At 44.9% G+C, this 27,097-nt stretch overlaps 1 protein-coding gene across 2 annotated transcripts in view; it reads right to left on the bottom strand.

Annotated features, from left to right (window-relative positions):
* The window catches only part of LOC110490219 (laminin subunit beta-1), a 41,041-nt gene extending 16,893 nt beyond the window's left edge, over positions 1 to 24,148 (bottom strand). Inside the window, exons 1-22 of one of the 2 annotated variants that reach the window (XM_036944496.1) lie at positions 23,967 to 24,148; positions 23,072 to 23,282; positions 18,705 to 18,843; positions 9,415 to 9,488; positions 8,886 to 9,074; positions 8,674 to 8,737; positions 7,970 to 8,172; positions 7,655 to 7,775; positions 7,249 to 7,437; positions 6,754 to 6,930; positions 6,556 to 6,668; positions 6,375 to 6,454; positions 6,014 to 6,149; positions 5,768 to 5,926; positions 5,495 to 5,631; positions 5,204 to 5,324; positions 4,781 to 4,967; positions 4,414 to 4,557; positions 4,002 to 4,233; positions 3,665 to 3,828; positions 3,051 to 3,275; positions 1,164 to 1,381 (exon numbers count right to left, since the gene is read on the bottom strand). In XM_036944496.1, the coding sequence (XP_036800391.1) occupies positions 1,164 to 1,381; positions 3,051 to 3,275; positions 3,665 to 3,828; positions 4,002 to 4,233; positions 4,414 to 4,557; positions 4,781 to 4,967; positions 5,204 to 5,324; positions 5,495 to 5,631; positions 5,768 to 5,926; positions 6,014 to 6,149; positions 6,375 to 6,454; positions 6,556 to 6,668; positions 6,754 to 6,930; positions 7,249 to 7,437; positions 7,655 to 7,775; positions 7,970 to 8,172; positions 8,674 to 8,737; positions 8,886 to 9,074; positions 9,415 to 9,488; positions 18,705 to 18,843; positions 23,072 to 23,282; positions 23,967 to 24,067 (3,384 nt within the window). In that variant the 5' untranslated portion in view covers positions 24,068 to 24,148. The remainder of the gene's footprint in view (positions 1 to 1,163; positions 1,382 to 3,050; positions 3,276 to 3,664; positions 3,829 to 4,001; positions 4,234 to 4,413; positions 4,558 to 4,780; positions 4,968 to 5,203; positions 5,325 to 5,494; positions 5,632 to 5,767; positions 5,927 to 6,013; positions 6,150 to 6,374; positions 6,455 to 6,555; positions 6,669 to 6,753; positions 6,931 to 7,248; positions 7,438 to 7,654; positions 7,776 to 7,969; positions 8,173 to 8,673; positions 8,738 to 8,885; positions 9,075 to 9,414; positions 9,489 to 18,704; positions 18,844 to 23,071; positions 23,283 to 23,966) is intronic. The other variant, XM_036944497.1, reaches the window with a different exon arrangement.
* Between the last annotated feature and the right edge of the window lie 2,949 nt (positions 24,149 to 27,097).

Raw genomic sequence — 27,097 nt, 5'->3', positions numbered from 1 at the left:
GCACTTCACCAATCAGGGTTTTATGGTAGAGTGGCCAGACGGAAGCCACTCCTTAGTAAAAGGCACATGACAGCCTGCTTGGAGTTTGCCAAAAGGCACCTAAAGGACACTCAAACCATGAGAAACAAGATTCTCTGGTCTGATATAACCAAGATTGAACTCTTTGGCCTGAATGCCAAAGAGTTCTGGAGGAAACCTGGAGGAAACCTGGCACCATCCCTATGTTGAAACATGGTGGTGGCAGCATCATGCTGTGGGGATGTTTTTCAGCGGCAGTGACTGGGAGACTAGTCAGGATTGAGGAAAAGATGAATGGAGCAAGGTACAGAGAGATCCTTGATTAGAACCTGCTACAGAGCGCTCAGGACCTCAGACTTGGGCAAAGGTTAATCTTCCAACAGAACAACAACCGTAAACACACAGCCAAGACAATGCAGGAGTGGCTTCGGGACAAGTCTCTGAATGTCCTTGAGTGGCCGAGCCAGAGCCCGGACTTGGACCCGATCTAACATCTCTGGACAGACCTGAAAATAGCTGTGCAGCGGTGCTCCCCATCCAACCTGACAGAGCTTGAGAGGATCTGCAGAGAAGAATGGGAGAAACTCCCCAAATACAGGTGTTCAAAGCTTGTAGCGTTTAACCCAAGAAGACTTGAAACAAAGTTCTATTTAAATGTGATATTTCCACTTTTTTTGTTTTATATAAATGTGCAAAAATGTCTAAAAACCTGTTTTGTTTTGTCATTATGGGGTATGGTGTGCAGATTGATGAGGGGGGGGAATGTAATCTATTTTAGAATAAGGCCGTAACGTAACAAAATGTTGAAAAAGTCAAGGGATCTGAATAGTTTCCGAATGTACTGTAGATATTGAAATAACCAATTCCAGAAGAATCTACCTGCAATAGAGCATACTGGGCAATATGATAATGACGGGAGTAGTTTTAGTTCATCTCTGGTTATTAAATCCAACGCTGGGGTTCTTTTACACCAATGAGTGTTAATTGAACCCTTAGAGTTAATTTAACACCTGAATCAACACTAGAAATGTTACACTAAAAATCAACACTAGGTAACACTGTCCAATTTGCTATGGGTGACTACACGGGGTGTGGGTGTTGTTTTGGAAGGATGGGGTAAAGGAGTGGTCAGTTGTGGCCCTCACCTCGTTGCACGACGTCCCAAAGGAGTGGGTTGGGTCACAGTCACAGGTCTGGCAGCCTTGTCCGCTTCCTATGTTGAACGTATCAGGGGCACAGCGGTCACAGTTCTGGCCAATCACGTTAGGCCGGCACGGACACTGGCCAGTCTGCAGGTCACAGTGACACTCCCCCGGGGATGGACACGCCTCCGACGTCGTGCCCACTGAATAACACATACACCCTACAGAGAGAGAAAGACAGTCACACACACACACACACACACACACACACACATATATACACATACACATTCATATACACATACACATTCATACATACATACATACAGTGCCTTGCGAAAGTATTCGGCCCCCTTGAACTTTGCGACCTTTTGCCACATTTCAGGCTTCAAACATAAAGATATAAAACTGTATTTTTTTGTGAAGAATCAACAACAAGTGGGACACAATCATGAAGTGGAACGACATTTATTGGATATTTCTAACTTTTTTAACAAATCAAAAACTGAAAAATTGGGCGTGCAAAATTATTTAGCCCCTTTACTTTCAGTGCAGCAAACTCTCTCCAGAAGTTCAGTGAGGATCTCTGAATGATCCAATGTTGACCTAAATGACTAATGATGATAAATACAATCCACCTGTGTGTAATCAAGTCTCCGTATAAATGCACCTGCACTGTGATAGTCTCAGAGGTCCATTAAAAGCGCAGAGAGCATCATGAAGAACAAGGAACACACCAGGCAGGTCCGAGATACTGTTGTGAAGAAGTTTAAAGCCGGATTTGGATACAAAAAGATTTCCCAAGCTTTAAACATCCCAAGGAGCACTGTGCAAGCGATAATATTGAAATGGAAGGAGTATCAGACCACTGCAAATCTACCAAGACCTGGCCGTCCCTCTAAACTTTCAGCTCATACAAGGAGAAGACTGATCAGAGATGCAGCCAAGAGGCCCATGATGGAAGAGTGGCAAGAAGAAAGCCATTTCTTAAAGATATCCATAAAAAGTGTCGTTTAAAGTTTGCCACAAGCCACCTGGGAGACACACCAAACATGTGGAAGAAGGTGCTCTGGTCAGATGAAACCAAAATTGAACTTTTTGGCAACAATGCAAAACGTTATGTTTGGCGTAAAAGCAACACAGCTGAACACACCATCCCCACTGTCAAACATGGTGGTGGCAGCATCATGGTTTGGGCCTGCTTTTCTTCAGCAGGGACAGGGAAGATGGTTAAAATTGATGGGAAGATGGATGGAGCCAAATACAGGACCATTCTGGAAGAAAACCTGATGGAGTCTGCAAAAGACCTGAGACTGGGACGGAGATTTGTCTTCCAACAAGACAATGATCCAAAACATAAAGCGAAATCTACAATGGAATGGTTCAAAAATGGCCATTCTAACACCTGGATATGGTTAAGTCAAAGTCCAGACCTGAATCCAATCGAGAATCTGTGGAAAGAACTGAAAACTGCTGTTCACAAATGCTCTCCATCCAACCTCACTGAGCTCGAGCTGTTTTGCAAGGAGGAATGGGAAAAAATGTCAGTCTCTCGATGTGCAAAACTGATAGAGACATACCCCAAGCGACTTACAGCTGTAATCGCAGCAAAAGGTGACGCTACAAAGTATTAACTTAAGGGGGCTGAATAATTTTGCACGCCCAATTTTTCAGTTTTTGATTTGTTAAAAAAGTTTGAAATATCCAATAAATGTCGTTCCACATCATGATTGTTTTCCACTTGTTGTTGATTCTTCACAAAAAATACAGTTTTATGTCTTTATGTTTGAAGCCTGAAATGTGGCAAAAGGTCGCAAAGTTCAAGGGGGCCGAATACTTTTGCAAGGCACTGTACATACATACACACACACACGGTCTAATTGTACTCACTCCTGCAACTCTGGGTGACGGCGTTGCCGTAGTAACCCAGCTTGCAGCGCCGGCAGCCATAGCCCTCGGTATGGTGCAGGCATTTGAGGCAGACGCCTGTGCGAGCGTCGCAGGATCCCGGGTCCAGCTGGTCAATGTTGTCGCTACACTGGCAGGGCAGACAGCGCCCGCTGGGCACCTGGGGGTTACCATAGTGTCCTGGGGCACACTTGTCACACCTGGCTCCTATGGAAGGGAAGGAAAGGTCAATTCCCAACTGTTTACACACACACACACACACACTTATAGATCTGCAAGGAAGCAGAACTGTCCATAGGCTGCAGTATTTAGTATAGCGCAGTCATGGCAAAATTGTACACTGAAAACAGTCGTAAACAGTCGTAAACAGTTACAGGCAGTGGACTAGCTTCCTGTTCCAGTGAGAGAAGTATCTGTGGGGTTTGTCACACACTCACTGTCCCTGTAGTTACTACCTGCCCATTATGACCAAGACCAGAGGGGATTCAGCTAGCTCTGTAATTTCAGAGAAAATGTGAACTAGGACCTGGAGAACAGTGTGTGTCTGATGTGGTGTGTGTATGATGTGGTGTGGTGTGTGTGTCTATCTATCTAACCTCTGTATCCAGGGCTGCAGACACAGACCAGCTGGTAGTTGTTGGCGGTCTGGTAGCAGCCGTCTGCATACTGGCGTCCGCTCCCCGGCCCATCTGGACACATGCAGGGGCGGCAGTGACCCCCCAAACCCAACACGGGGTCGCCATGGTAACCATCCAGACACCTGTAGGTACGGGGTAAGACATGATAAGAGGCACGGAAAACACTCACATACACACAAACACAGTTGGTACTGAAAGCATGACAGTGAAATATGCAGTTGTGCTCTACACTGTGGTTTGGTGTGCGGTATATTAGCTAGCTATTATTTTTATATGGTATAATTTCACACAGTACCTTTCACACATGTGCCCGGTGGTGGAGGCACGGCAGCCCTGGCACTCCCCAGTCTGAGGGTGGCAGTAGTCGCTGTTGCCGTTGCACTGGCAGGGCCGGCATTGAGGGAAGCCCCAGTAGCCTGGCAGGCAGTGGGCACACTGACGCCCTGATGCCCCTGCCACACACTCACACTGACCTGTGGCCTCGTGGCAGAAAGCGTTCACAGAACCCACAGGGTTACACTCACAGGCTGGGGAGAGAGAGGAGTGAGAGGGAGGGAGGGAGGGAATAACAGGGAGAGGGGAAGGAGGGGTGGAGGAAAGAGGAAGAAGAGGGGGGAAAAGGATATAAAATACCACACAAGTTGGAATCTCAACCCCAGTCTCCCCCTGACCATTAACCTCTGACCCCATGCTTGTCTGTCACTCACGTCGGCATCCTGAAGGGCTGAACTGGAAGGTGGCGGGGGCACAGCGGTCACAGTTCCTGCCCGCCATGTTGGGCCGACACCGGCACTGCCCACCTCTGGGGTCGCACACCGCACTGAGCGAGCCCTGGGAGTCACACTGGCACGCTAGAGAGTAAGAGAGAGTAAGAGAGAGTATGAGTGAGTGAGTGAGTGGAACGCAGCAATGCGAGTTGTTGTTGCTGTATGAATATTAGGAATGCTTCAGGAAGAAAATTATTGTTCACTAATGATAAACAGACTCACTGAAAACATGCACTCTCATACACAAACATACAGACTACCCCCCCCCCCCCCCCCCCCCCTACACACACAAAGCCCCGTGTCCTACCCATAGCCCCCTGGTGTAGCAGGGCAGACACACTGAAGATGTAGTCGTTACAGATGTCCGTCATGGGGCTCTTGATGACGCTCTGGCTGCTCTCCAGACAGCGGTACCTCTGGAACGTATCCCACGCCTCCTCGCCCTCGGAACCCTCAAACAACTCCAGCTCACGCACCCGCGGAATCAACACCAACTAGAGGGAGAGAGAGGGGAGGAGGGAGGGAGGGAGAAGGGGAGGAGGAGAGTAAGTAAGAGATGGATAAACACAGAGGGCTTGTCGTAGAGATACGGCAAGTCTGTTGTTCCACACTACATCGACTACATGACTACCACAGGGATGTTTTCCACACTGACTCATGTGTGTCTGTGTGTTAGCGGAAACTACAGTTTATCAGACTGTATGGAGCGTGGTTTGCGACTGCTACTTACGGAGTCGATGAGTGTGTAGGGGCTTTGGACGTCACTGAGAGAGGAGTAGAGAGGCAGACTGAGACGCAGGGTGTAGTTCCGTCCCTTGTCCAGACACACAGGCCTCAGGAGCACCACATGTCTGAAACACACACACACACACACACACACAGAGGAGAGGAAGGTGTACGGTTGGAACGACAATAGAGGTGGTGTGTGTGTGTGTGTGTGTGTGTAAAGATGTGTATGAAGGTGGAAGTAAGGGTGTATTGTAGGGACTAGGGAGGAGATGTGTGCCACTTGGGTGCCTACCTGGATCCTGGAGGAAGAGACACCGACTGCTGATCTCCTCCTGGTAGCGTGTTTTCACAAGGACTGACTGGCTGCCCCACTCTCATTGAGTACGGACGTATCACTCTGATCTCCACCTGCTCCCACTGCTCAGGCAACTACAGCAACACACACGCAATATCACACATTGCAGACAGTAGAGAAAACTGCGTGTAAGCATGTGTGTGTTCGCGTGTTCTTATGCGTGTTTGCATGTTCGTATATATGTGTGTGTGTGTGTGTGTGCATGTGTACTTGTGGTTCATAGCGGATCAGCACGTCGTAGTCCATGGAGTCAGGTAGGTTGTTGATGTGGAACTCCAGGTGGGCTCCCTCAGGTACGTTGACAAACCCTGCCCCTGTCCAGGTAGGACTACGGTTCAGAGGATAGGGCCTGGGAACCACCGTCACACCCTGAGAGAGAGAGAGATACGACCGATTTAAAAAAGACAGAGACAGAGAGATCGAAAGCGAGAGGTCAACACACACACAGACACTCACAGGGCCGTGCTTGGCGTCCTCGGCCTCGTAGGTGTAGTGGTCCAGGGCGATGAAGTAGTATCCTGACTCCAGCTGGTCACAACGCCTCCCATACATGTGTTCTCGACACTGACACTGGCCTGATATCGGAGAACAACTAGAGATGGAGGGAGAGAGAGGGGGAGGAAGAGAGAGAGGGGACAATAGGGAGAGAGATAAATAGGGAGAGCAACAGAATGAGAAACCGATTGTTAGTAAATATCCAATACCAACAGATACATTTCTGCAACAATGCACTTCGGGCGGAGTGGAATTAGGAAGAGTAGTTGTGCTGTGATTGGATCATACGAGTAGAGACATGACGCGATTGGTTAAAACGTACTCATTGTTGACGGCTCCGCCCTGGTCGCAGTCACATGGTCTGCAGCCGTCCATGTCATTGCTCAGCCCCCAGTGACGCGGCTGCAGGAACAAATGAATAGAGATATAAACACACACACACACACACACACACACACACACACACTGCAGACAAACAGTGACGGGGTTGGTAAGTCCCTCACCAGACACTGGTCACAGTTCCTGCCAGTGACAAGGCGTTTGCAGAAGCAGTTTCCTGTGTCCATGTCACATGGGCTTCCTCCAGGTAGCGTGCCCAGAGGGTTACATGTACACTCTGCCAAAGACACACGTCAAATAAACAATGAGAGACAAAAAGATAGGTGTGTGTGTGTGTGTGTGTGTGTGTGTGTGAGACTCACGCAGGCAGCCGTTTGGGCCCTGCCCCAGGCCGTAGTGTCCCTGTCTACAGTGGTCGCAGCGCTCTCCCTCCACACTGGTCTTACAGCGACACTGTCCTGCTATCAGACCAGCGGACACATCTGTCCTGCCGTCACACACACCACCCTGCAGGGAGCCCGCCGGGTCACAGCTACACGCTACAGACAGAGGGAGAGGGAGGGAGGTGAGTGAGAGGAAAGAGACAGGAAGGAATGCGAGGGGACAGGGAGGGTGGGAGGGAGAGTGATGAAGGAGTTGAAGGAGGCCGAAAGAGTTTGGGGAGAGTATTGGGAGATGGAGAGACGAAGGAGAGCGAGAAAAGAGGACAGAGACTCCGACAATACATTCAGACTTTTAAGTTCAGAGACAGAGATCAAAGGGAGAGTTGAGAGTTGAAACTTGACAGGTCAGTGGTCAAAGGTGAGGCCAGCAAACTCCTGGCCCTTGTCATAGGTCACAGACAGACGGTGACGTACGTTCACAGATGTTGGGGTCTCTCAGGTGTCTTTCGGGGTGCTGGTAGTAGAAGGGTCTGCACTGCTCACACTGACGCCCCGTGGTCTTGTGTTGACACTCATCACACACTCCTCCACTCACGTTCCCCGTAGACAGATACACAGCCATGTCAAAGTGACATGACCTGGAGTGGTGGTTACACTCACACACTGGGAGAAGGAGAGAGAGACAGAGAGGGAGAGAGAGAGAGATAGAGATATAGAGAGAATTTTTTGTTTCAACATATTTTGCACTTAAAAAGACACTATCAACAGGATGGAATGAGGGAGATTCCTGTTGAATAGTTTGATATATCTGGAACGGAATGATCCAGACTGTATATATCTGGCACAGTGTGATCAGTGTGTGTGTGTGTAAGTGTCTCACTCTTGCAGGCATTGGTGTTGTGTCCCTCTGCAGGCCTCCAGGGCAGGTCGTTGTAGAAGTCCTTACAGTGCTCACAGTTCAGACCCTCTGTGTTGTGGTTACACATGCAGTGACCATGGACCTGGATACACACACGCACGCACACAGAGAGAGAGAGAAACACTCGTATTAAGAGGCGCAGGCACCGAAGACTAGAGAAAAGTAAGAGTCATCTCCCTCTTAATGGTCACACAACCTATTAGGAGAACGTGTGTGTGTTGTATCGTGTGTGTGTGTGTGTGTTTGTGTGTGTGTGTGTGTGCCTGTTTCACTCACCATGCCCTCTGTGCCTACATGTATCCCATCGACAGGGGCACACTTGGAGGCATGTCCGTAGCAGAAGCAGTTGCCGCGGACGACCATGTCGAAGAGGGCATAATAGTATTTCTCTGTGACCTCGTCTCTGGAGTCCAGCAGGTTGTCACCCAGTGTGTGGAGCTTACTAAACTGGACACGCAGGTTAGTGATCTTCAGCATGTCTACACACACACAATCAGAATAAAGGCAGACTTATTACCAGTCCTAATGTAACGGCCCATCTAAAACAGCAGTTATGGGAATGTTTCTATAGGTTACTGTGTCTTTATATATTAGGTTCTGGATCTTCTCCAAGCTCATCTCTACGACCTCTGACCCTAAAGATGTGGGATCCTCCTTCTGAAGGCGCCCTACACACACATTCACCACATACTTAACATGAGGGGCTCTCTGTGTAAGTGTGTGTGAGTTTGGGTATGAATGAGGCACTAAAGTGTGTGTGTGTGTGTGTGTGTGTGTGTAGCTTCTACATGTGAAATTCCATAAGAGGTGCCAGGATAACCTGACCTCTAACCCCTGCTCTGCTGTGTTGCCTTGACTACCGCCACTACTCAGACTTTGGTTTTTACACTTAGAAAATGATTTGTTGCAGTACTAACTGGATCGTATGTAGCAATTGAGATATACCACCTCTGGCCTGGTGTTGTACTGTAGTTACTTACTCTGTATCCTGGGACTGTAAGGGTCTTCAATCTCAAACGCTGGGTCCAGCACCCTGAATATCACCTGATAGAGAGGGGTAGAGAGGGACAGAGATTGTAAAAATGTACGTTTCCTCGGTTGTAATTCAATGAGAGACTAACTCTGAAGCATTAGGGAGCCACATCTTCTACCCCCTCTCTTGCAAAAGCTCAAAGGCCAGACAGATGCACACCTCTCCCTCTGCGGATGGCTCTATGTCAGAATAGCGGGAGTCACAGATGATGCTGTCCACTTTGACCATGGGTCCCACGGATATCCCAGGGAAGGCGGACTCACAGTCGTAGCTATAGTAACGGTACACCTGCCACTTCTTCCCAAAATCCATGGAACGCTCGATCACCATGGTAGCCGGACGGAACGTCTACCAATCAAAGAGATCATTCTAATTCGTAAACACAGAAATACAACAAATATAAAATAAATAGATTCTTGACCACGTGACCCGAACAGGGAAAACTCTGTGTCCTAATATTAGAACACAGAAAGAAAAAGAGCGAATGAGAACAAGAATGAAAGTGTCCAGACCAGATCAGAGACACATGGAGGTTCTAAAGGAAGCTGAATAGGCTCAATACACTGATGCCAGCAGTACAGAGTATAGTGTTTTACAGCAGCCCTCTCTACCATCCATCTCAAGAGGCTAGGGAAATCTTCCACATACCTCGAACACAGTGAGTGTGTGTGTGTTTGTGTGTGGCCACCTTAAAGGTCATGATGAGATGTGTGAAGTGGAACTCAGCTTCCAGGTTCAGTTGAATGGTCACATTCTCCACCCCTGCAGCACAGGGAAACAAACACACAACACACACACACTGAGAAAGACATCCAATGACAGACATATCCTGCTTTATGTCAGGTGTTACAGACCCATAAAAACACATTAGTGAGTCTGCCAAAATCTCTGCTAACACACACACACACACACACACACACACATGACATTTGACCATGTCGATTGGTCTTTCTATCACACCCATGTGACGAATTGATCCGTTGCCGTGGTAACATGTGCAGCGGGATAAGGATAAGGAAATCCCAACCCCTGCTTTTCCGTGTTTCGTCCTTCCTGCTCCTTCCATGACTCAACAATGGACACTTTATCCTCCACATCTGTCAGAAGACTCAGCAATGAATAAACAAACCCACTGTGTGTGTGTGTGTGTGTGTGTTCGTGCATGCATGGGATATGTGAGTGTGTGCTAGTGTTACGACTGTGTGTGTGTGTGTGTGTGTGTGTGTGTGTGTGTGTGTGTGTGTGTGTGTGTGCGCGCATGCACGCGGGGGAGGGAAAGCCAGTCCAGTTCCCATGCTCTCAGACAAGAATACCTCAGTCTCTCATTATGTTGCCCAGTTGCAAGTATGTGTGCGAGGGAGTGTGTGTGCATGTGTGTATTACAGGGAACAATGCGGCCATGTCGTGTCAGCAGTGTTGATATACAGCTGTTTCTAAAACCTGTTCACTTGAGCATATCTGTATATCCTCTGCCCTGAAGCCTGCTCTGATTGGCTGAGCTGTGTTGCTCTATTCACCGTACCGCCCCCTGTTCCCATGAGAAGACATTTAGCACACTCTCACACACTGACCATTCTCTCACAGCTAGACTTCAACTTGACACACACACGCGCATTTCTTTTACTATCCTTGTGGGGACCAAGCAATTGATTCCCGTTCAAAATCCTATTTTCCCTAAACATATTTGTTTATTTGGATTCCCATGAGCTTTTGCAGAAGCAGCAGCTACTCTTCCTGGGTTCTACAAAAAAAATCACAGAACATTACAAATAACAAAACACTGATACACAAGGACACTAACACACATTTTAAATACAATGATATACAAACAATACAACAAATACATTATAGAAACAATACAACTTAAAAAAGGGATGTGTGGGTTAGTGTGTGTCCATGTGTGTATGTTTGTGCCCTCGGTTCCATGAGTTGTTGTTTAATCCATTTTTTTAAAGATAATTTTGCTGTTTGCTTTAGTAATTGGAGACGGAAGGGAGTTCCATGCGATCATGGCTCAGAATAAAACTGTGTTGCCGTCAATTTGTTTTGGACTTGGGACCTGTGAAGAGCCCCCTGGTGGCATGTCTTGTGGGGTATGCACCTGTACATAGCCTATCTGTAAATAGCCCATCCAACTACCGCATCCCCATACTGTTATTTGTATCTTTATTTTGCTCCTTTGCACCCCAGTATCTCTACTTGCACATTCATCTTCTGCACATCTATCACTCCAGTGTTTAATTGCCATATTGTAATTATTTCGCCACTATGGCCTATTTATTGCCTTACCTCCCTTATCCTACCTCATTTGCACACGCTGTATATAGACTTTTTCTATTGTATTATTGACCGTATGTTTGTTTATTCCATGTGTAACTCTGTTGTTTGTGTCGCACTGCTTTGCTTTATCTTGGCCAGGTCGCAGTTGTAAATGAGAACTTGTTCTCAACTAACCTACCCGGTTAAATAAAGGTTAAATAAAACATTAAAGAATGTATGGGTGTCTGAGCCGAATGTTATTTGATTATGGAGACAATCTGGAATTTGTGTCACAGTAATATTTCTTATAAAAACTAGGAGAAGCAGAGAATCTCTCACCAACACTGAACCAGGAAAGACTGCCATGCATGTTGTTGACGCTAGTTCTGTACGCGCAGTTAAGGGCCAGGCTTGCTGCATTGTTTTGAGCCAGCCACAGCTTTGTTAGGTCTTTCTTTGCTGCACTTGACCATATTACCGGACAGTAATCAAGATGGGACAAGACCAGAGCCTGAATAACTACTACAGTTGATTTATGTCAAAAAACGCAGAGCATCTTTTAACAACTCTACCCATCTTCACAACAACTTTGTCAATTTGACTTGACCATGATAAATGACCACCCGATGTTATACGTAGGAGGTTAGCTTTCTCAACTTGCTCAATAGTCACACGCTTTATGTACAACTCCAGTTAAGGTGTAGGTCTTAGAGAATGTTTTGAACCAAATGCAATGCTTTTAGTTGTCGTCACGCCCTGATCTGTTTCACCTGTCCTTGTGCTTGTCTCCACCCCCTCCTGGTGTCGCCCATCTTCCTAATTATCCCGTGTTCTCTGTCTGTTTGTTGCCAGTTCGTCTTGTTCGTTCAAGTTTTCCAGCATTTTTCCTGTCAGCGCCTATCGCATCCCATCCTCTCTTTGCTAGTCCTCCCGGTTTTTACCTTTGCCTGTCCTGACCCTGTACCTGCCCGCCTGACTTCTCTACCTGACCCTGAGCCTGCCTGCTGTCCTGTACCTTTGCTCCACCTCTGGATTACTGCACCCTGCATGTCCCTGACCCAGAGTCCGCTTGCTGTCCTTTTCCTTACCCTGGATGTTTGACCCCTGCCTGTCTTGACCTGTCTTTGCCTGCCCCTGTTGCTACAATACAATAAAGTGTGACTTCGACAGTCTGCATCTGGGTTTTATCTTGATCTCTGATAGTTTTAGATGTATTTAAGACCCGTTTATTATTAAAATCACCCATTCTGACACTGACTAACTCCTTATTTAGAATTTCAGTGAGCTCACTGGCTTTGGGTGCTGTCATGTAAAACGTGGAATCATCCGCATACTTAGTCATTCTAGCTTCTAGAGAAGAGTAATGGCCCAAGGCAACTTCCCTGAGGGACACTGCACTGTACATATTTGATCTTAGAGAAGATTATATCGAAGAACACACTCTGGGTTCTATTGGATAAATAACTCTCCAACCATGTGAAAGTAGGTGATGTAAAGCCATAGCAAGTTACTTTATGATTAATAACATCAAAGGCTGCACTGAAATCTAACAATACAGTTCCAACTATCATCTTATTATCAATTTATTTTAACCAATCATCTGTCATCTGAGTCAGTGCAGTACAAGTTGAGTGCCCTTCTCTATATGCATGCTGAAAGTCAATAGTTAACAGCATTGTATTTGGGGTCAAACACAATCCTCTCCATCAGTTTACTAAAAACAGGCAGCAAACTGATTGGGTGGCTGTTAGAGCCAGCAAAGGTGCTTTACTATTTTTAGGCAGTGGAATTACTTTAGCTTCCTTCCATGCCTGTGGGGACACACTCTCCCTTTAGTCTTTGGTTAAAGATATAGCAAATAGGGGTGGCAATATAGGGTGTGTTAGTAAATTCAATCTGGAGTGCCAAAGCCCGCTCAGAGTGCGCTCTGGGCATTCGTAAATTCAGAGTGTTGTCAGATTGTCCGTTCATAAATTCAGAGCGTTTCGCTCTCGGAGCGTTCAGAGTGCACACTGGACGAGGAGTAGGGTTGATCTGAGCGTCAAGCAACGGCCGTCAAGCACCTAAGCTAACGTTGGCTAGCTACTTCGACACAAATGAGCGAACACCTCACTCTGACCATTTTACTCGCTCTAGCAGAGCTGGTTAGGCTGTTTTCATGTTATCCAGAGCTGACTAACTGTGCTACTGGCAACAATTTAAATCAGATTTTTTTGCAGACATTTACTGAAACCGGCCATATTCAACGGGTGTTGAGCGTTCGTAAATGTATCAGTTATTCTGCGCTCTGCTCCGAAATCGGAGTAGAGCGCCAGAGTGAATTTACAAACGCACCCATAGTCTGCTACCACTCTCAATAGTTTCCCATCAAGGTTGTCTATACCTGGTGGCTTATCATTGATGGATAACAATCATTTTTCCACCTCTTCCACACTAATTTGACCAAATTCACAAAGCAATCCTTCTCTTTCATCATTAGATTTTTCATTTAAAAAATGATGGATCACTGTTCAATGTTGTCATTTCACTTCTGAGTTTTTCCACTTTACTAGTGAAATAGTTACTGAAATGATTGCTAATATCAAAAGGTTTAGTTATAAATGACCCATCAACGATGTATTGAGTTTTCTGCCCATGATTACATTTACGGACGGTACTACAGTCTTCTTCCATTGTGTTTTATGTAATTTATCTTTGTTAAGTTTAGTCACAACATTGCTTAATTTACAGTATGTCAACCATTTATGATATTTTATCAATTATTTTAGGCCCAACCTTTGGCACTTTGGTTTTCCTTGTTATTGCCACAACAGCCAATGGAAACTGTTATTGCTTTGGATGTCACAGATCCAACACTATTGGTATGCACTCTATTTTATTTTTTGATTTCACCTTAATTTAACCAGGTAGGCTAGTTGAGAACAAGTTCTCATTTGCAACTGCAACCTGGCCAAGATAAAGCATAGCAGTGGGAACAGACAACACAGAGGTAAATGGAGTAAACACATGGAGTAAACAATTAACAAGTCAATAACACAGTAGAAAAAAAGGATAGTCTATATACATTGTGTGCAAAAGGCATGAGGAGGTAGGCGAATAATTACAATTTTGCAGATTAACACTGGAGTGATAAATGATCAGATGGTCATGTACAGGTAGAGATATTGGTGTGTAAAAGAGCAGAAAAGTAAATAAATAAAAACAGTATGGGGATGAGGTAGGTAAAAATGGGTGGGCTATTTACAGATAGACTATGTACAGCTGCAGCGACTGGTTAGCTGCTCAGATAGCAGATGTTAACCAATCAAGTCTCCAACTTCAGCGATTTGTGCAATTCGTTCCAGTCACAGGCAGCAGAGAACTGGAACGAAAGGCGGCCAAATGAGGTGTTGGCTTTAGGGGTGATCAGTGAGATACACCTGCTGGAGCGCGTGTTACGGGTGGATGTTGCCATCGTGACCAGTGAACTGAGAAGGCAGAGCTTTACCTAGCATGGACTTGTAGATGACCTGGAGCCAGTGGGTCTGGCGACGAATATGTAGCGAGGGCCAGCCGACTAGAGCATACAAGTCGCAGTGGTGGGTGGTATAAGGTGCTTAAGTGACAAAACGGATGGCACTGTGATAAACTGCATCGATGAAGACAGCTGCACAGTACTGTCTTTTATCGATGGCGGTTATGATATCGTTTAGTACCTTGAGCGTGGCTGATGTGCACCCGTGACCGGCTCGGAAACCAGATTGCACAGCGGAGAAGGTACAGTGGGATTCGAGATGGTCAGTGACCTGTTTGTTGACTTGGCTTTCGAAGACCTTAGATAGGCAGGGCAGGATGGATATAGGTCTGTAACAATTTGGTTGATGTAACGTGTACGCTGGGAGTCGGGAAGCAAGTACAGGGAGTGCAAATGTACTAATAAATAGAACAGTACAAAACAAGAAACACGAAAATCGTACAGACGTGAAACAGAGTCAATAACACCTGGACAAAGAACTAAAGGTGTGGAGTGACAGATATGGAAGGTAATCAGGAAGGTGATGGAGTCCAGGTGAGTGTAATGAGGCGCAGGTGCGCGTAATGATGGTGGCAGGTGTGCGTAATGAGACAACTGGCGACAACGAGCACCAGAGAGGAGGAGCAGGAGTAGAAGTGACAGTACCCCCTCCCTGACGCACGGCTCCAGCCGCAGGTCGCCGACCAGAGGGCCGGTCGCTTCTGCTGAGGTGCGGGAACCTGTAGAGCCAGCTGAGGCACAGGAACCTGTAGAGCCAGCTGGGAACCTGTAGAGCCGGCTGAGGCATGGGAGCCCAAAGAGCAGGCTGCTGACGTCAACTCCTGTTCTGTATGAGCTCAAACTAAATCCACCTGGAATGCTCCAGCAGGGAAACTCCTTCCCCTTCCTGTGCCTCAACGTCCCTGGTCCCATCTATCAATTTACTTTGTTACTGATATCCCCTCTGACGGTTTCACCACCATTTTGGTGGTTGTGGATAGATTTTCTAAATCCTGTAATTTAATCCCTCTTTCTGGTCTCCCACTGCTCTCCAGGTCACTGAAGCACTATTCCAGCAGGTCTTCCGGCATTATGGCCTTCTGGCGGACATTGTCTCCAACCGTGGCCCCCAATTCACATCACGGGTATGGAGAGTCACGGTCAGCCTCACTTCCGGGTATAGGCGTCAGTCCAACAGGCAGGTGGAGATGAACCAGGAGCTGGGGAGGTTCCCGAGGAGTCACCGTCAGGACCGGCAGGGAGAGTGGGCTCGATTCCTTCCATAGGTGGAGTACGCCCAGAACTCGCTACATCACTCATCCACTGGATGGACTTCCTTCCAGTGTGTTCTGTGTTTTCAGCCGGCCCTGGCTCCGTGGACCCCGGGCCAGACAGAAGCTCATGCGGTTGATGAGTGGTTCAGGCACGCAGAAGAAGTGTGGAGCGATGCTCACGCTGAGACCCTGGTTCGTGGGGCCGTTCAAGGTTCTCCGGAGGGTCAACGAAGTGATGAATAGGTTACAGCTTCCCAGTCACTACCGTATTTCACCTTTTCATGTCTCCATTCTCAGGCCGGTGGTTCCTGGTCCCCTAGCTGATGCTATCCCCCACGACAACCCTCCACTCCTCCGGACATCGAGATGGGGTCCGGTTTATTCCGTCAGCTCTCTACTGGACTCCCAACATCGTGGGGGTCGGCTCCAGTATCTGGTGGACTGGGAGGGGTATGGCCCAGAGGAGCGGTGTTGGGTTCCTGTGGAGGACATTCTGGATCCTAACATCATCAGTGATTTCCACTAATCTAGTATAAATGGTACATTTGTGTACCCAATATGTTGAATACAAAAAGGTACACCTATTATCCAAATACTGACTGTATTTGCCTATAGCAGCACCGCAAAAGAATAGACTTTAGATGAAGCAGGTGAACATGCAACCACAACACTTCAAAAACTTTTGACATGAGATCTAAGCTTTAATGGAATAGGTCTCTGAACACAGCAACACCTCCCCCATAGGCATTCACGTCTTTTCCGTAGTTACAGTATATGCCTATATTGCTACAGCTGTATCATCTAAGGAATTAGCTAAGTGAGTTTCAGAGATGGCCAGTATATGAATGTTATCCGATGTTAGCAAGTTACTGAGTGTACAAAACATTAGGAACGCCTGCACCTTACAAGACAGACTGACTGAGTGAATCCAGGTGAAGGCTATGATCCCTTATTGATGTCAATTGTTAAATCCACTTCAAATCAGTGTAGATGAAGGGGAGGAGACAGATTAAAGAATGATTTTAAAGCCTTGAGACAATTGAGACATGGATTGTGTATGTGTGCCATTCAGAGGGTGAATTGGCAAGACAAAATATTTAAGTGCCTTTGAATGGGGTATGGTAGTAGGTGCGAGCACATCGGTTTGAATGTGTCAAGAACTGAAATGCTGCTGGGTTTTTCACACTCAACAGTTTCCCGTGTGTGTTAAGAATGGTCCCCCACCCAAAGGACATCCAGACAACTTGACACAACTGTGGGAAGCATTGGAGTCAACACGGGCCAGCATCCCTGTGGAACGCTTTCAACACAGTGTAGCGTCATGAATTAAAGCTGTTCTGAGGGCAAAACGTTGTGCAACTCAATATTAGGAAGGTGTTACTATTGTTTTGTAAACTCAGCGTATATTAATATGGGCTATTCTAAGGCATCTCCTTGGTAGCTTATCGGAGTAAAACTATATATATTTACATGCGTGTGTGTGTGATGTTGGGCTGAAGCTACCGGCCCTGAGACTTGGCTCTCTCGTTCCTCCCAGTCTTTTGGGAGGGAGGTTGGACAATGAGCCTGTTGTAGGAGATGTAAGCAATGTTCCCATGCTCTCTGGCAGCTTTCATAACTGGGATAAGTTATTTTTCCGACTCTGGCGCACAGCTTCAGAGAAGTCCTCTTTGAGGAAGATTCCTCAAAGTTCTTGGCTCTGTCATTTCTCCCAAGCTTTTGCAGGGGAGGGTGGACAATGAACCTGTTGTAGCGGATGTAAGCAATGTTCCCATGTTCTCTGGCAGATATCATAGCTGGGATAAGTTATTTTCCCCACCTCTGGCGCACAGCTTCAGAGAAGTCCTCTTTGAGGAAGATTCCTCAATGTTCTTGGCTCTCTCCAGAACAGCCATCTTGTCCTTGAACCTCAGGAACTCGACCACTATCGGTCTGGGTCTGTCACCTGGGCCGGGTTACATGCTTTCCAGACCTGTGGGCTCGCTCCACCTCAATCTCCACATGATCCATCCGCAGCTTTTCAGTGATCATTTTTCATACTTTTCAGACTCGGCCCAGTTCTCATGTGAAGACTCTGGTATGCCATCCACAACAATGGTATTCCTCCTGGATTGTCCCCCTAAATAGTCCATTTTCCCAGTCATTGTTAATAAGGATTCATGCTAATGTCATCTCGAGAGGACTTTGTCGTCATCTTGCTGCATGTCTCTTTCAGGACATACACCTCTCCCTTGGAGAACTGCAAACTGTTCTTACATTTCTGGACCTCTCCATTAGTATCTGGACTAAGCTCTTAAAGCTATTTTCCTGTTGTTCTAACAACTGCTTGTAAAAATCATTTTTGTTCATTTAAAAGATCCATCACCTGTGATAGAGAAACACCGTCCTCTCCATACTTTCCACCTTTGGCTTTGGATGCCATGGTAGCAATGTAGGACAACGCTGGTACTCCACGCAGTTCCAGACAGGGCTGATCGCAGGGCAGATTTAAACAGAAACAACCACCAGGGATTTAGACGGCCACAATCCGCAGTCCCAGCCACAAGGGCTAACCGCATCGCGGACTGTGTTCAAGCTGTCAAGGAAACCTTGCTATGCCAAGCAGCTCTTCAAACTTTAGGTTGGCAGGATCTCTGGAAAGATATAGTGGTCCCAGAAACTGAGGCTAACCTCGTCACGGGATCTAAATTCAAAAAGGTAGCTAGTAACCAAACTTGTTCAATAGAACACTTTTTCAGAGACTTTCAAAGCAACAAACCGAGCTCTCCCTCGTTCCGCCCTCGTTCCATGTTCAATATGTGATGTCCATACCCTAACCCTAATTGTAACCCTAAACCTAACCCTTGTGGGGACCGGCGAAATGTCCCCACTTGTCTGAATGTTCCCTAATTTACTAGTAAAACCAAAAACATGCACACACACACACAGACACCCACCCACACACACTCTCACCATTCTCAGACTGCCACCAGGTCTTGAGGCGGTTGGGGGCAAAGGTGGTGACCAAGTTTTCGATGCTGTGGCTGGTCGTGTGGTTCAGCCTCTCATCATACATCTCCCTGGAGTCACACACAAAACACTTCTTCTCCTCCTACAGAGAGAGGGAGGAGAGAGAGAAAATGTCTCAGTACTGTGAAGAACATGATCATTTACCTCTGATTATAGAGCAAGAGTACATATGTTACCACTCAGTCTGTCATCACCATTGTCTGTGCGTATGTGTACATCCTGTAGTGTAGATAGTTTATTCTACACTCTAGGTTCACTACCCCTCTTAGCAGCAGGTTTGTCTGCTCTCCAGATGGTTTGGCCTACACACACGGATTCTGAATTATGTCTTCCACACACACACACACACATATCCTACTCTCTGCACTGTATCTTCCCAACATCTGTGTGAGTGAAGATTTCACAACCTCACAGTGTGAATTTCACAACATTCTAATTTTATTCAAGCGGTTGCTGTCTAATCTATCTGCACACTCAAGTTTTTACTGTGTTGAAATGTGACCAACTGCTGGTCCAGCTCCCACTCCCCTGTAGGCAAAGACTGCTCCCAGATTTTTTGGCACTAGACCCTCAGGGGGGGCTCTTCTCCTCATCCCCCGTTCTCAACCTCGTTACGATGACTCATCCTAGAATGTTCCAATGTTTCATTTATCGTTCCACAGCCCATAACCACCGCCTTCACATTCTGAAATAACGGAATACTCCCGATCACGCTCTCTCCCCATTATAAGCACACAGGGCGGTGACTGTGTGGCACACAATGCTTATTGTGGAGGGAAATGCCAAGACTCCTACGCAGCACAATTCCATAGAGTCTCTCTCGTACACTCAAATTGCCCAAACATTACACTGTACTACACCATTACACTATTTTTTTGCAACACAATTAAGTGTTTATCATGTACAGTACCAGTCAGAAGTTTTGACACACCTACACATTCAAGGATTTCTTTATTTTTACTATTTTCTACATTGTACAATAAGAGTGAAGACAAACTATGGAATAACACATATGGAATCATACAGAAACAAAAAAAAAGGATTAAACAAATCAAAATATATTTGAGATTTGAGATTCTTCAAGGTAGCTACCCTTTTCCATGATTTCTAGGTTAAATGACCTGAAATGAAATAGACCGAGAATAGAGCTACAATGTTACTTTTGTACCTGCCAGTGGGGCAGGAGTAACACAGCCTTGGAACAGAAGTAAAAGCGGGCGAGAAGTGCACAATATCGGTCTCATCTCCATGCTACTGGTTTGTAATGCTCGTTACTTTCAACAAATGTACCATCAGCCATAATTTCATGTTTGTGTCAATTTGAATAATTAATGCTATAGGTTCGAAATGTATTAAAAATGAACCATGCGTCAACATCGCAATGCAACAACATTATTTTGCCTTACAATAATAGACTAAAATGGATCACAAAATAGCTATAGTGCATTCTAAAAGTATTCAGACCCCTTGACTATTTCCACATTGTTACGTTACAGCCTTATTCTAAAATGGATTAAAATGTTTTTTTTTCTGTCATCAATCTACACACAATATCCCATAATGTCAAGCTAAAAACAGGTTTTTAGAAATGTTTGCAAATGTATTACAAATAAAATCAGAAATATCACATTTACATAAGTATTCAGACCCTTTACTTGAGTCTTGTTGGGTATGACGCTACAAGCTTGACACACCTGTATTTTGGGAGTTTCTCCAATTCTTCTCTGCAGATCCTCTTAAGCTCTGTCAGGTTGGACGGCGAGTGTCGCTGCGCAGCTATTTTCAGGTCTCTCAAGAGATGTTAGATCAGGTTCAAGTCAGGGCTCTGACTGGGCCACTCACGGACATTAAGAGACTTGTCCCGAAGCCACTCCTGCATTGTCTTGGCTGTGTGTTTAGGGTCGTTGTTCTGTTGGAAGGTGAACCTTCGCCCAAGTCTGAGGTCCTGAGCGCTCTGGAGCAGGTTCTCATCAAGGATCTCTCTGTTCTTTGCTCCATTCATCTTTCCCTAGATCCTGACTAGTCTCCTTGTCACTGCCACTGAAAAACATCCCCACATCATGATGCTGCCACCACTATGCTTCAATATAAGGATGGTGCCAGGTTTCTTCCAGACATGACGCTTGGCATTCAGGCCAAAGAGTTCAATCTTGGTTTCATCAGACCAGAGAATCTCGTTTCACATGGTTTGAGAGTCCTTTAGATTCCTTTTGGCAAACTCCAATCTGGAGTGACTGCCTTCTGGTCACTCTACCATAAAGGCCTGATTGGTGGAGTGCTGCAGAGAGATGGTTGTCCTTCTGGAAGGTTCTCCCATCTCTACAGAGGAACTCTGGAGCTCTGTCAGAGTGACCAAGGCCCTTCTCCCCCGATTGCTCAGTTTGGCCGGGATGGCCAGCTCTAGGAAGAGTCTTGGTGGTTCCAAACTTCTTCCATTTAAGAATGATGAGGCCTCTCTGTTCTTGGGGACCTTCAATGCTGTAGAAATGTTTTGGTAAACTTACCCAGATCTGTGGCTCCTCAAAATGAAATTCCTTCAACCTTATGGCTTGGTTTTTGTTCTGACATGCATTTTCAACTGTGGGACCTTATATAGACAGATGTGTGCCTTTCCAAATCATGTCCAATCAATTGAATTTACCACGGGTGGACTGCAATGAAATTGTAGAAACATCTCAAGGATGATCAATGGAAACAGGATGCACCGGAGCTCAATTTCAAGTCTCATAACAAAGGGTCTGTTTCTGTTTTTTTTGTGCAATATTTCTAAAAACCTATTTTCGCATTGTCATAATGGGGTATTGTGTGTAGACCGATGAGGAAAAACATTTTAAATCCATTTTAGAATAAGGCTGTAACGTAACAAAATGTGGAAACGATTAAGGGGTCTGAATACTTTCTGAATGCATTGTACGTTAACCATAACTTTCTCATCTCACTTTAATGGGGATGTAGTAGGAGATGTTTTTCACCATTTTCAATGACTATTCATGCGTAGCCCTACCAATCAGGTGTGCTCCAGCTGTCCTTGTCATGCGCACTCATGTCTTGATAGAATAAATGTTTTTATTCTCTTCACAAACTGCAAACTCATCATGCTAATCACATTTCCATGGCTTGACACAAGGTAATTGACCCCCAGAATCATAAAGATATATATTTTTATCCATTAACCTGTCGATAAAAGCTTACCTGAGAAGCTGATCCTACAATTCAATTGATTAAGGCTAATGCCAATAATGTCATATATCATTTTCAAACCTTCAGTCACGTGTTGATATTTTGCAAATATGATAAAAGCAATATGAACTAGAGGAGACAATGGCGTGTGCTTAAACGTTTTATTTCATTCCAGGTCATCAGCTAACACTGTGTTACTTTCGTCACACCCGTCTCTGCTATAACTGCACCCAGGCTAACACCCAAGGCTATCTAGCATGATACTTGAAACCTACAGTCTGCTGGGATTTAGTCACTAGATGGGTTAAGAAAATGACATGTGGAACCTTAAACAACTATACAACCCCCCCCAATAAACTTCCAAGTCTGTGTTTTTACTTACATTGCACTAAAACACTTTTTTTTGTTGATAACAATGGGAAACATCGTTGGACTTGCCAGTTGTTTTTGCAGGGAGCTCGTCCTCATTAGGAACGTGGTGACTTCACTACTTCATTCTAGCTTCTGTTTTATCTGAGAAAATGGGTGTGTTACTTTCATCCCAGCTCTCCCCTACTACAAGTTGTGTGTTGCTCTGTCTGTATGCTACGTCTTGCTTGTCCTATGTTGCTCTGTCTGTATGCTACGTCTTGCTTGTCCTATGTTGCTCTGTCTGTATGCTATGTCTTGCTTGTCCTATGTTGCTCTGCATGTGCTCACTGCTCAATGATTTACAATATAGACATTGTTTTTAATAACCTGCCCAGGGACTGCTATTGAAAATTAGCCCGCTGGCAAAAAAATGCCACTTTTACTGAAATGTTGATTCATGTGCACGCACTGTCCCTGTAAAAAATAAAATAAACTCAAATTAAACTCAAGTTAAATTAGCTGGCTAGACTAATTTAACAATCTAAAAAAAAATTCTGAAAGGGGCTAATTGAGTGAATGTCAGTTAAAACTGCTGAGTCACAACCCAATTTCAAAATTGCACCTTGTGTATTCTACTATTCAAACTCAACAGTTGAGAACCAGACTGAGATCATAAATAAGCAACTGCTTATGGCGCCTGGGGAGCCTAAGCAACTGCTTATGCCCACCCTGTCTAGGTGTAGTACACCTATCTGTGACCCAGGTGTGAGGTGTCTTACCTCCAGGTGACCAACAATGCAAAAGCGTTCAGGCTTCTCAATGCCGCAGGTGGAGGAGGCTGTGAGCTGGTGCGCACGGCCGATCAGAAGGTCCCCGGTGGCGGGGTAGCAGCTCCCCTCAGTGCACACATCCCCAAACTCCGGCAGCTGCGCAAAGGACCGCCACCAGAGGGCTGCCAGACAGAAACAGCATTGAGTGTAGCTGATGATGCTGTACGGGCGAGCAAAACATGTCTGGAGTATAACTCTCCATGCAACTATTATGCTATATAACTAAACTATTCCACAGTTAAAAATCTGTACAAATATTTGTATTTTCGATTTAAGAGGCGTCTCTCAGTTGCTACCACAGGCTCCCTTTAGTCTAATGCATCACTGGGTATAAAAACATAACGGTCACATGATAGGCTTCCAGTTAATTTCATTGAAATCACATGGACTATCTTTCCAATCGATCCCTGTGGCGGGACTGTTTATGAAAACAGGCTGTTATGTTCGGGAACAACAGCGACTGTGGGAAACAGTTATTGACTGCACTAAACAGCCTCTGTAAACGATAGCTAGTTGAAAATAATGTGCCCAAAACATATTTAAACAAGCATAGTGGACTGAGACATCTGACATGTATAAACTGTTGAATACATGTTTAAATAATGGCGTACAGTTCCTCATTAAAGGGTATCCATGGTCCTGAATAAGTGAGAGTGAAAAGTAACATGGCAATTAAACTTTGACGGCAACAGAAAATAAAATCCTCTTTTGGATCTCTTCACATTTTACTTTTCCTCCACAATACTTGGCTTTTGGCTACGCCTCAAATGCATTGAGAATACTTTAGCTAGCTACCTGCGCAGTAGAAAAAGACGAAACACTTCCACGTAAAAACAATACTTACTCAAAAGTGATGCGATGAGCAATATCAACATTTTCGAGTGTTAAACATTGATATTTATCCGTCGGGTGGTTTTTGGCAAGTCCTGAAGCAGTTGCGTGCATGAGTGTGTCTGTGTAACTCTGTTCTAGGAGGTCCTGGCGAGCCCCCAACTACACACCCCACGCGTTCCCGAGTCCCAACCCTCCAGCCTGGGTATGCAGCGCAGCGTGCTAACGAAGATAAGCGCACCACATTCAGCCAGGACTGTCTTTGATTAAACAATACAAGTAAATTACTTTACTTTTAATCTCGAGATAAGTCAACAGACTGCTCTAGGTGTGTTGTCAAATCAAAAGTTATGGTCAGTATGCTTGTTTATGCTACTGAGAACATAAGAGCATATCAGTCGGTCTGCAGGTCAGACAGACATAGGTGTAGCTCTGGAATGCACTGCTGCACATACATTACCTGCCATGTTTCACACGATCAACTTCACGGTTCTTCTGACTGACCCCAGAAGGAGAGTTGGGTACTTTACCATGTCAAACGCAGAACTCCACATCCGTCTCTGTCGGGCAGAGGGACACACACAGGGGCCATTTTCTGTATTTTGTAGTGGGGGGCTTATTTAGTAGTTGGGCACAGATGGGTGATAGCTGAAAAATCCTATTCTGTCAGATTCAATCCCCTATTGGGCTAAACCCTGGACATGCTTGTCCTTGAGTTGGACACAGTTATGGCAAATGGCAACGAGACAGGTGCCCATAGTTACCCCTCAGGAAAATAGACACAGCATCTCCCCGAACACTGAAAGTTAAAGATGATTCCCTCCTCAGCGCTGAAGTAATTTGCCTGGATTTTGTCTGAATTTTGAATGGTAAAATCAAGACGTGTTTATTAGTTTTATAAGACACCCTATTCATCAAGTTCAATGGGGTTTACTTGAAAAATTTAGACCAGGATTTCCCAAACTCAGTCCGAGGTCCCAACTGGGTGCACATTTTGGTTTTTAACCTAGCACTACACAGCTGATTCAAATAATCTAAGCTTGGTGAGTTGGTTATTTGAATCAGCTGTGTAGTTGTAGTTCAAAAACCAAAACATGCACCCAGGGCACGAGTTTTGGAAACCCTGGTTTAGACTGCAACCTATGTATGAAACATCTCAGAGCAGGAGTGCTGATCTAGGATCAGTTCTGGCTTTTAGATCATAATAAGATTAAATGGACAGGGGGATCCTTATACAAGATCAACACTCCTACTCTAGAGACATTTGGAATACAGCCCCAAGACTCAGCAATTGACCACAACTATACGTGCTATGTGCATACATCACCCTCTTGTGGAATATTGAAGAACTGCAAGAGACATGCCAAATAGCTCTCTCATGCTCTCAATGACAACATATTGTTCATTCTCCTCCGATTTATTATAATCATCATAGACAATACATTTCCTCATGAATCAAAAAATAGAATCAATCATCTGTGTACTATGGCAGTTAGGTTTCAGGCACAGGTGTTAACACTATTGGCAGGTTGAAACTCATGCAGTTCAGTGAATGAGAGACTCTGACCCACTACGGTGGACACTCCTCATCAGCCCTCAAGTTATGTTGTACAGCTGTGTCCACTGGTCTGATGACTTTCTCATTCAAGCATTCAGTCGTCACAAATGAAATGGAACAAATTGCAAAAATCGTTGAAGTTGGAGACTTTTATCTCCCTCACCAACTTTAAACATCTGCTATCTGAGCAGCTAACCAACCGATCGCTGCAGCTGTACATAGCCCACCCAATTTACCTACCTCATCCCCATACTGTTTTTATTTATTTACTTTTCTGCTCTTTTGCACACCAGTATCTCTACCTGCACATGACCATCTGATAATTTATCACTCCAGTGTTAATCTGCTAAATTGTAATTATTCGCCTACCTCCTCATGCCTTTTGCACACAATGTATATAGACTTTTTTTTTAAATTGTGTTATTGACTTGTTTATTGTTTACTCCATGTGTAACTCTATGTTGCTGTTTGTTCACACTGCTATGCTTTATCTTGGCCAGGTCGCAGTTGTAAAAACATCCTGTTTCAAGTTGATAGGCCATAGTAAAGTGGATTTACAAACGATTTAAGTTAATATTTATCAATAACTCAGTCATCTCTTAACCAATCCCTTAACTTTTCTCAAACTAAGTTATGAGATGTACCATGGGCCTACAGGTTTTCCAAGATGGAGGAAAATCTATTCTGACGGACCTTATGGGTCCTTGAGGCAAATTTGTTTAGCATGAGGAAAGACATCTAATCTACATATAGCATTCACCTACATTCAAGTCTCTAGGTCAAACGGGGCAGTGGATATTTGGGTTTAAGTGACACTTGTTATAACAGTGCCACCTACAGGCCAATCAGTGGCATTCTTTTGGACCAAGTTGCCAATAGTTGTTTTTATTTTTTTATACGATTTATTTTCTTCTGACAATAGAAAAACATACATAGTTTAGATAATGCATTAATCCACTGTCTTAACGATGGAGGGCCATTTAATATACATTTTTTCCAAAATGATTGACAAGAAAAATACAGTCCAAACCTTTTGGTATCTCACCATAACCGTCATATGTCAGGTCTTGAAATATGCAGATAGATGGAGTAAAAAATACATTTATATTATAAAACTTCTGACAGCCAACTTTCTAACTCAGCCCATAACTTTTGGACTTTATAGCACCAGAAGGCATGGATCATTGAGTCACTTAGTTTTACACTTAGGACATGACTCTGCCGTTATTCTGTAGAATTTGTGAATTAGCTCTTAAAATACATTCTGTACATTAGTTTATACTGGATTAAGTGTAATTCTTTGTTAACTGTAATTTAATTAGTTATGTTCCAATACTCCCTCCATGGCCTTTATTTTCTGTGTGCCAATCTATGTTTGAGTTATTTGACCATGTCAAGGGATTTAAAAAAGAATCTAAGACTAATAATAGATTTCACTGCTTTGCTGTGAACCCCTAATACATTTCCAACGAGCTATTGTAGTCTGGCTTTTTCTGGGACTCCACAAGATTCAACATTAATATCCGAGGCAGCGGAGAGGCCAGGTACGTAATTGCGCAACAAAACAAATGTATTTTTTAAATTTA

The sequence above is a fragment of the Oncorhynchus mykiss genome, chromosome 15, assembly GCF_013265735.2.
Source record: "Oncorhynchus mykiss isolate Arlee chromosome 15, USDA_OmykA_1.1, whole genome shotgun sequence".
Lineage (NCBI taxonomy): Eukaryota > Metazoa > Chordata > Actinopteri > Salmoniformes > Salmonidae > Oncorhynchus > Oncorhynchus mykiss.
This window is presented reverse-complemented; position numbering and strand designations above follow the sequence as displayed.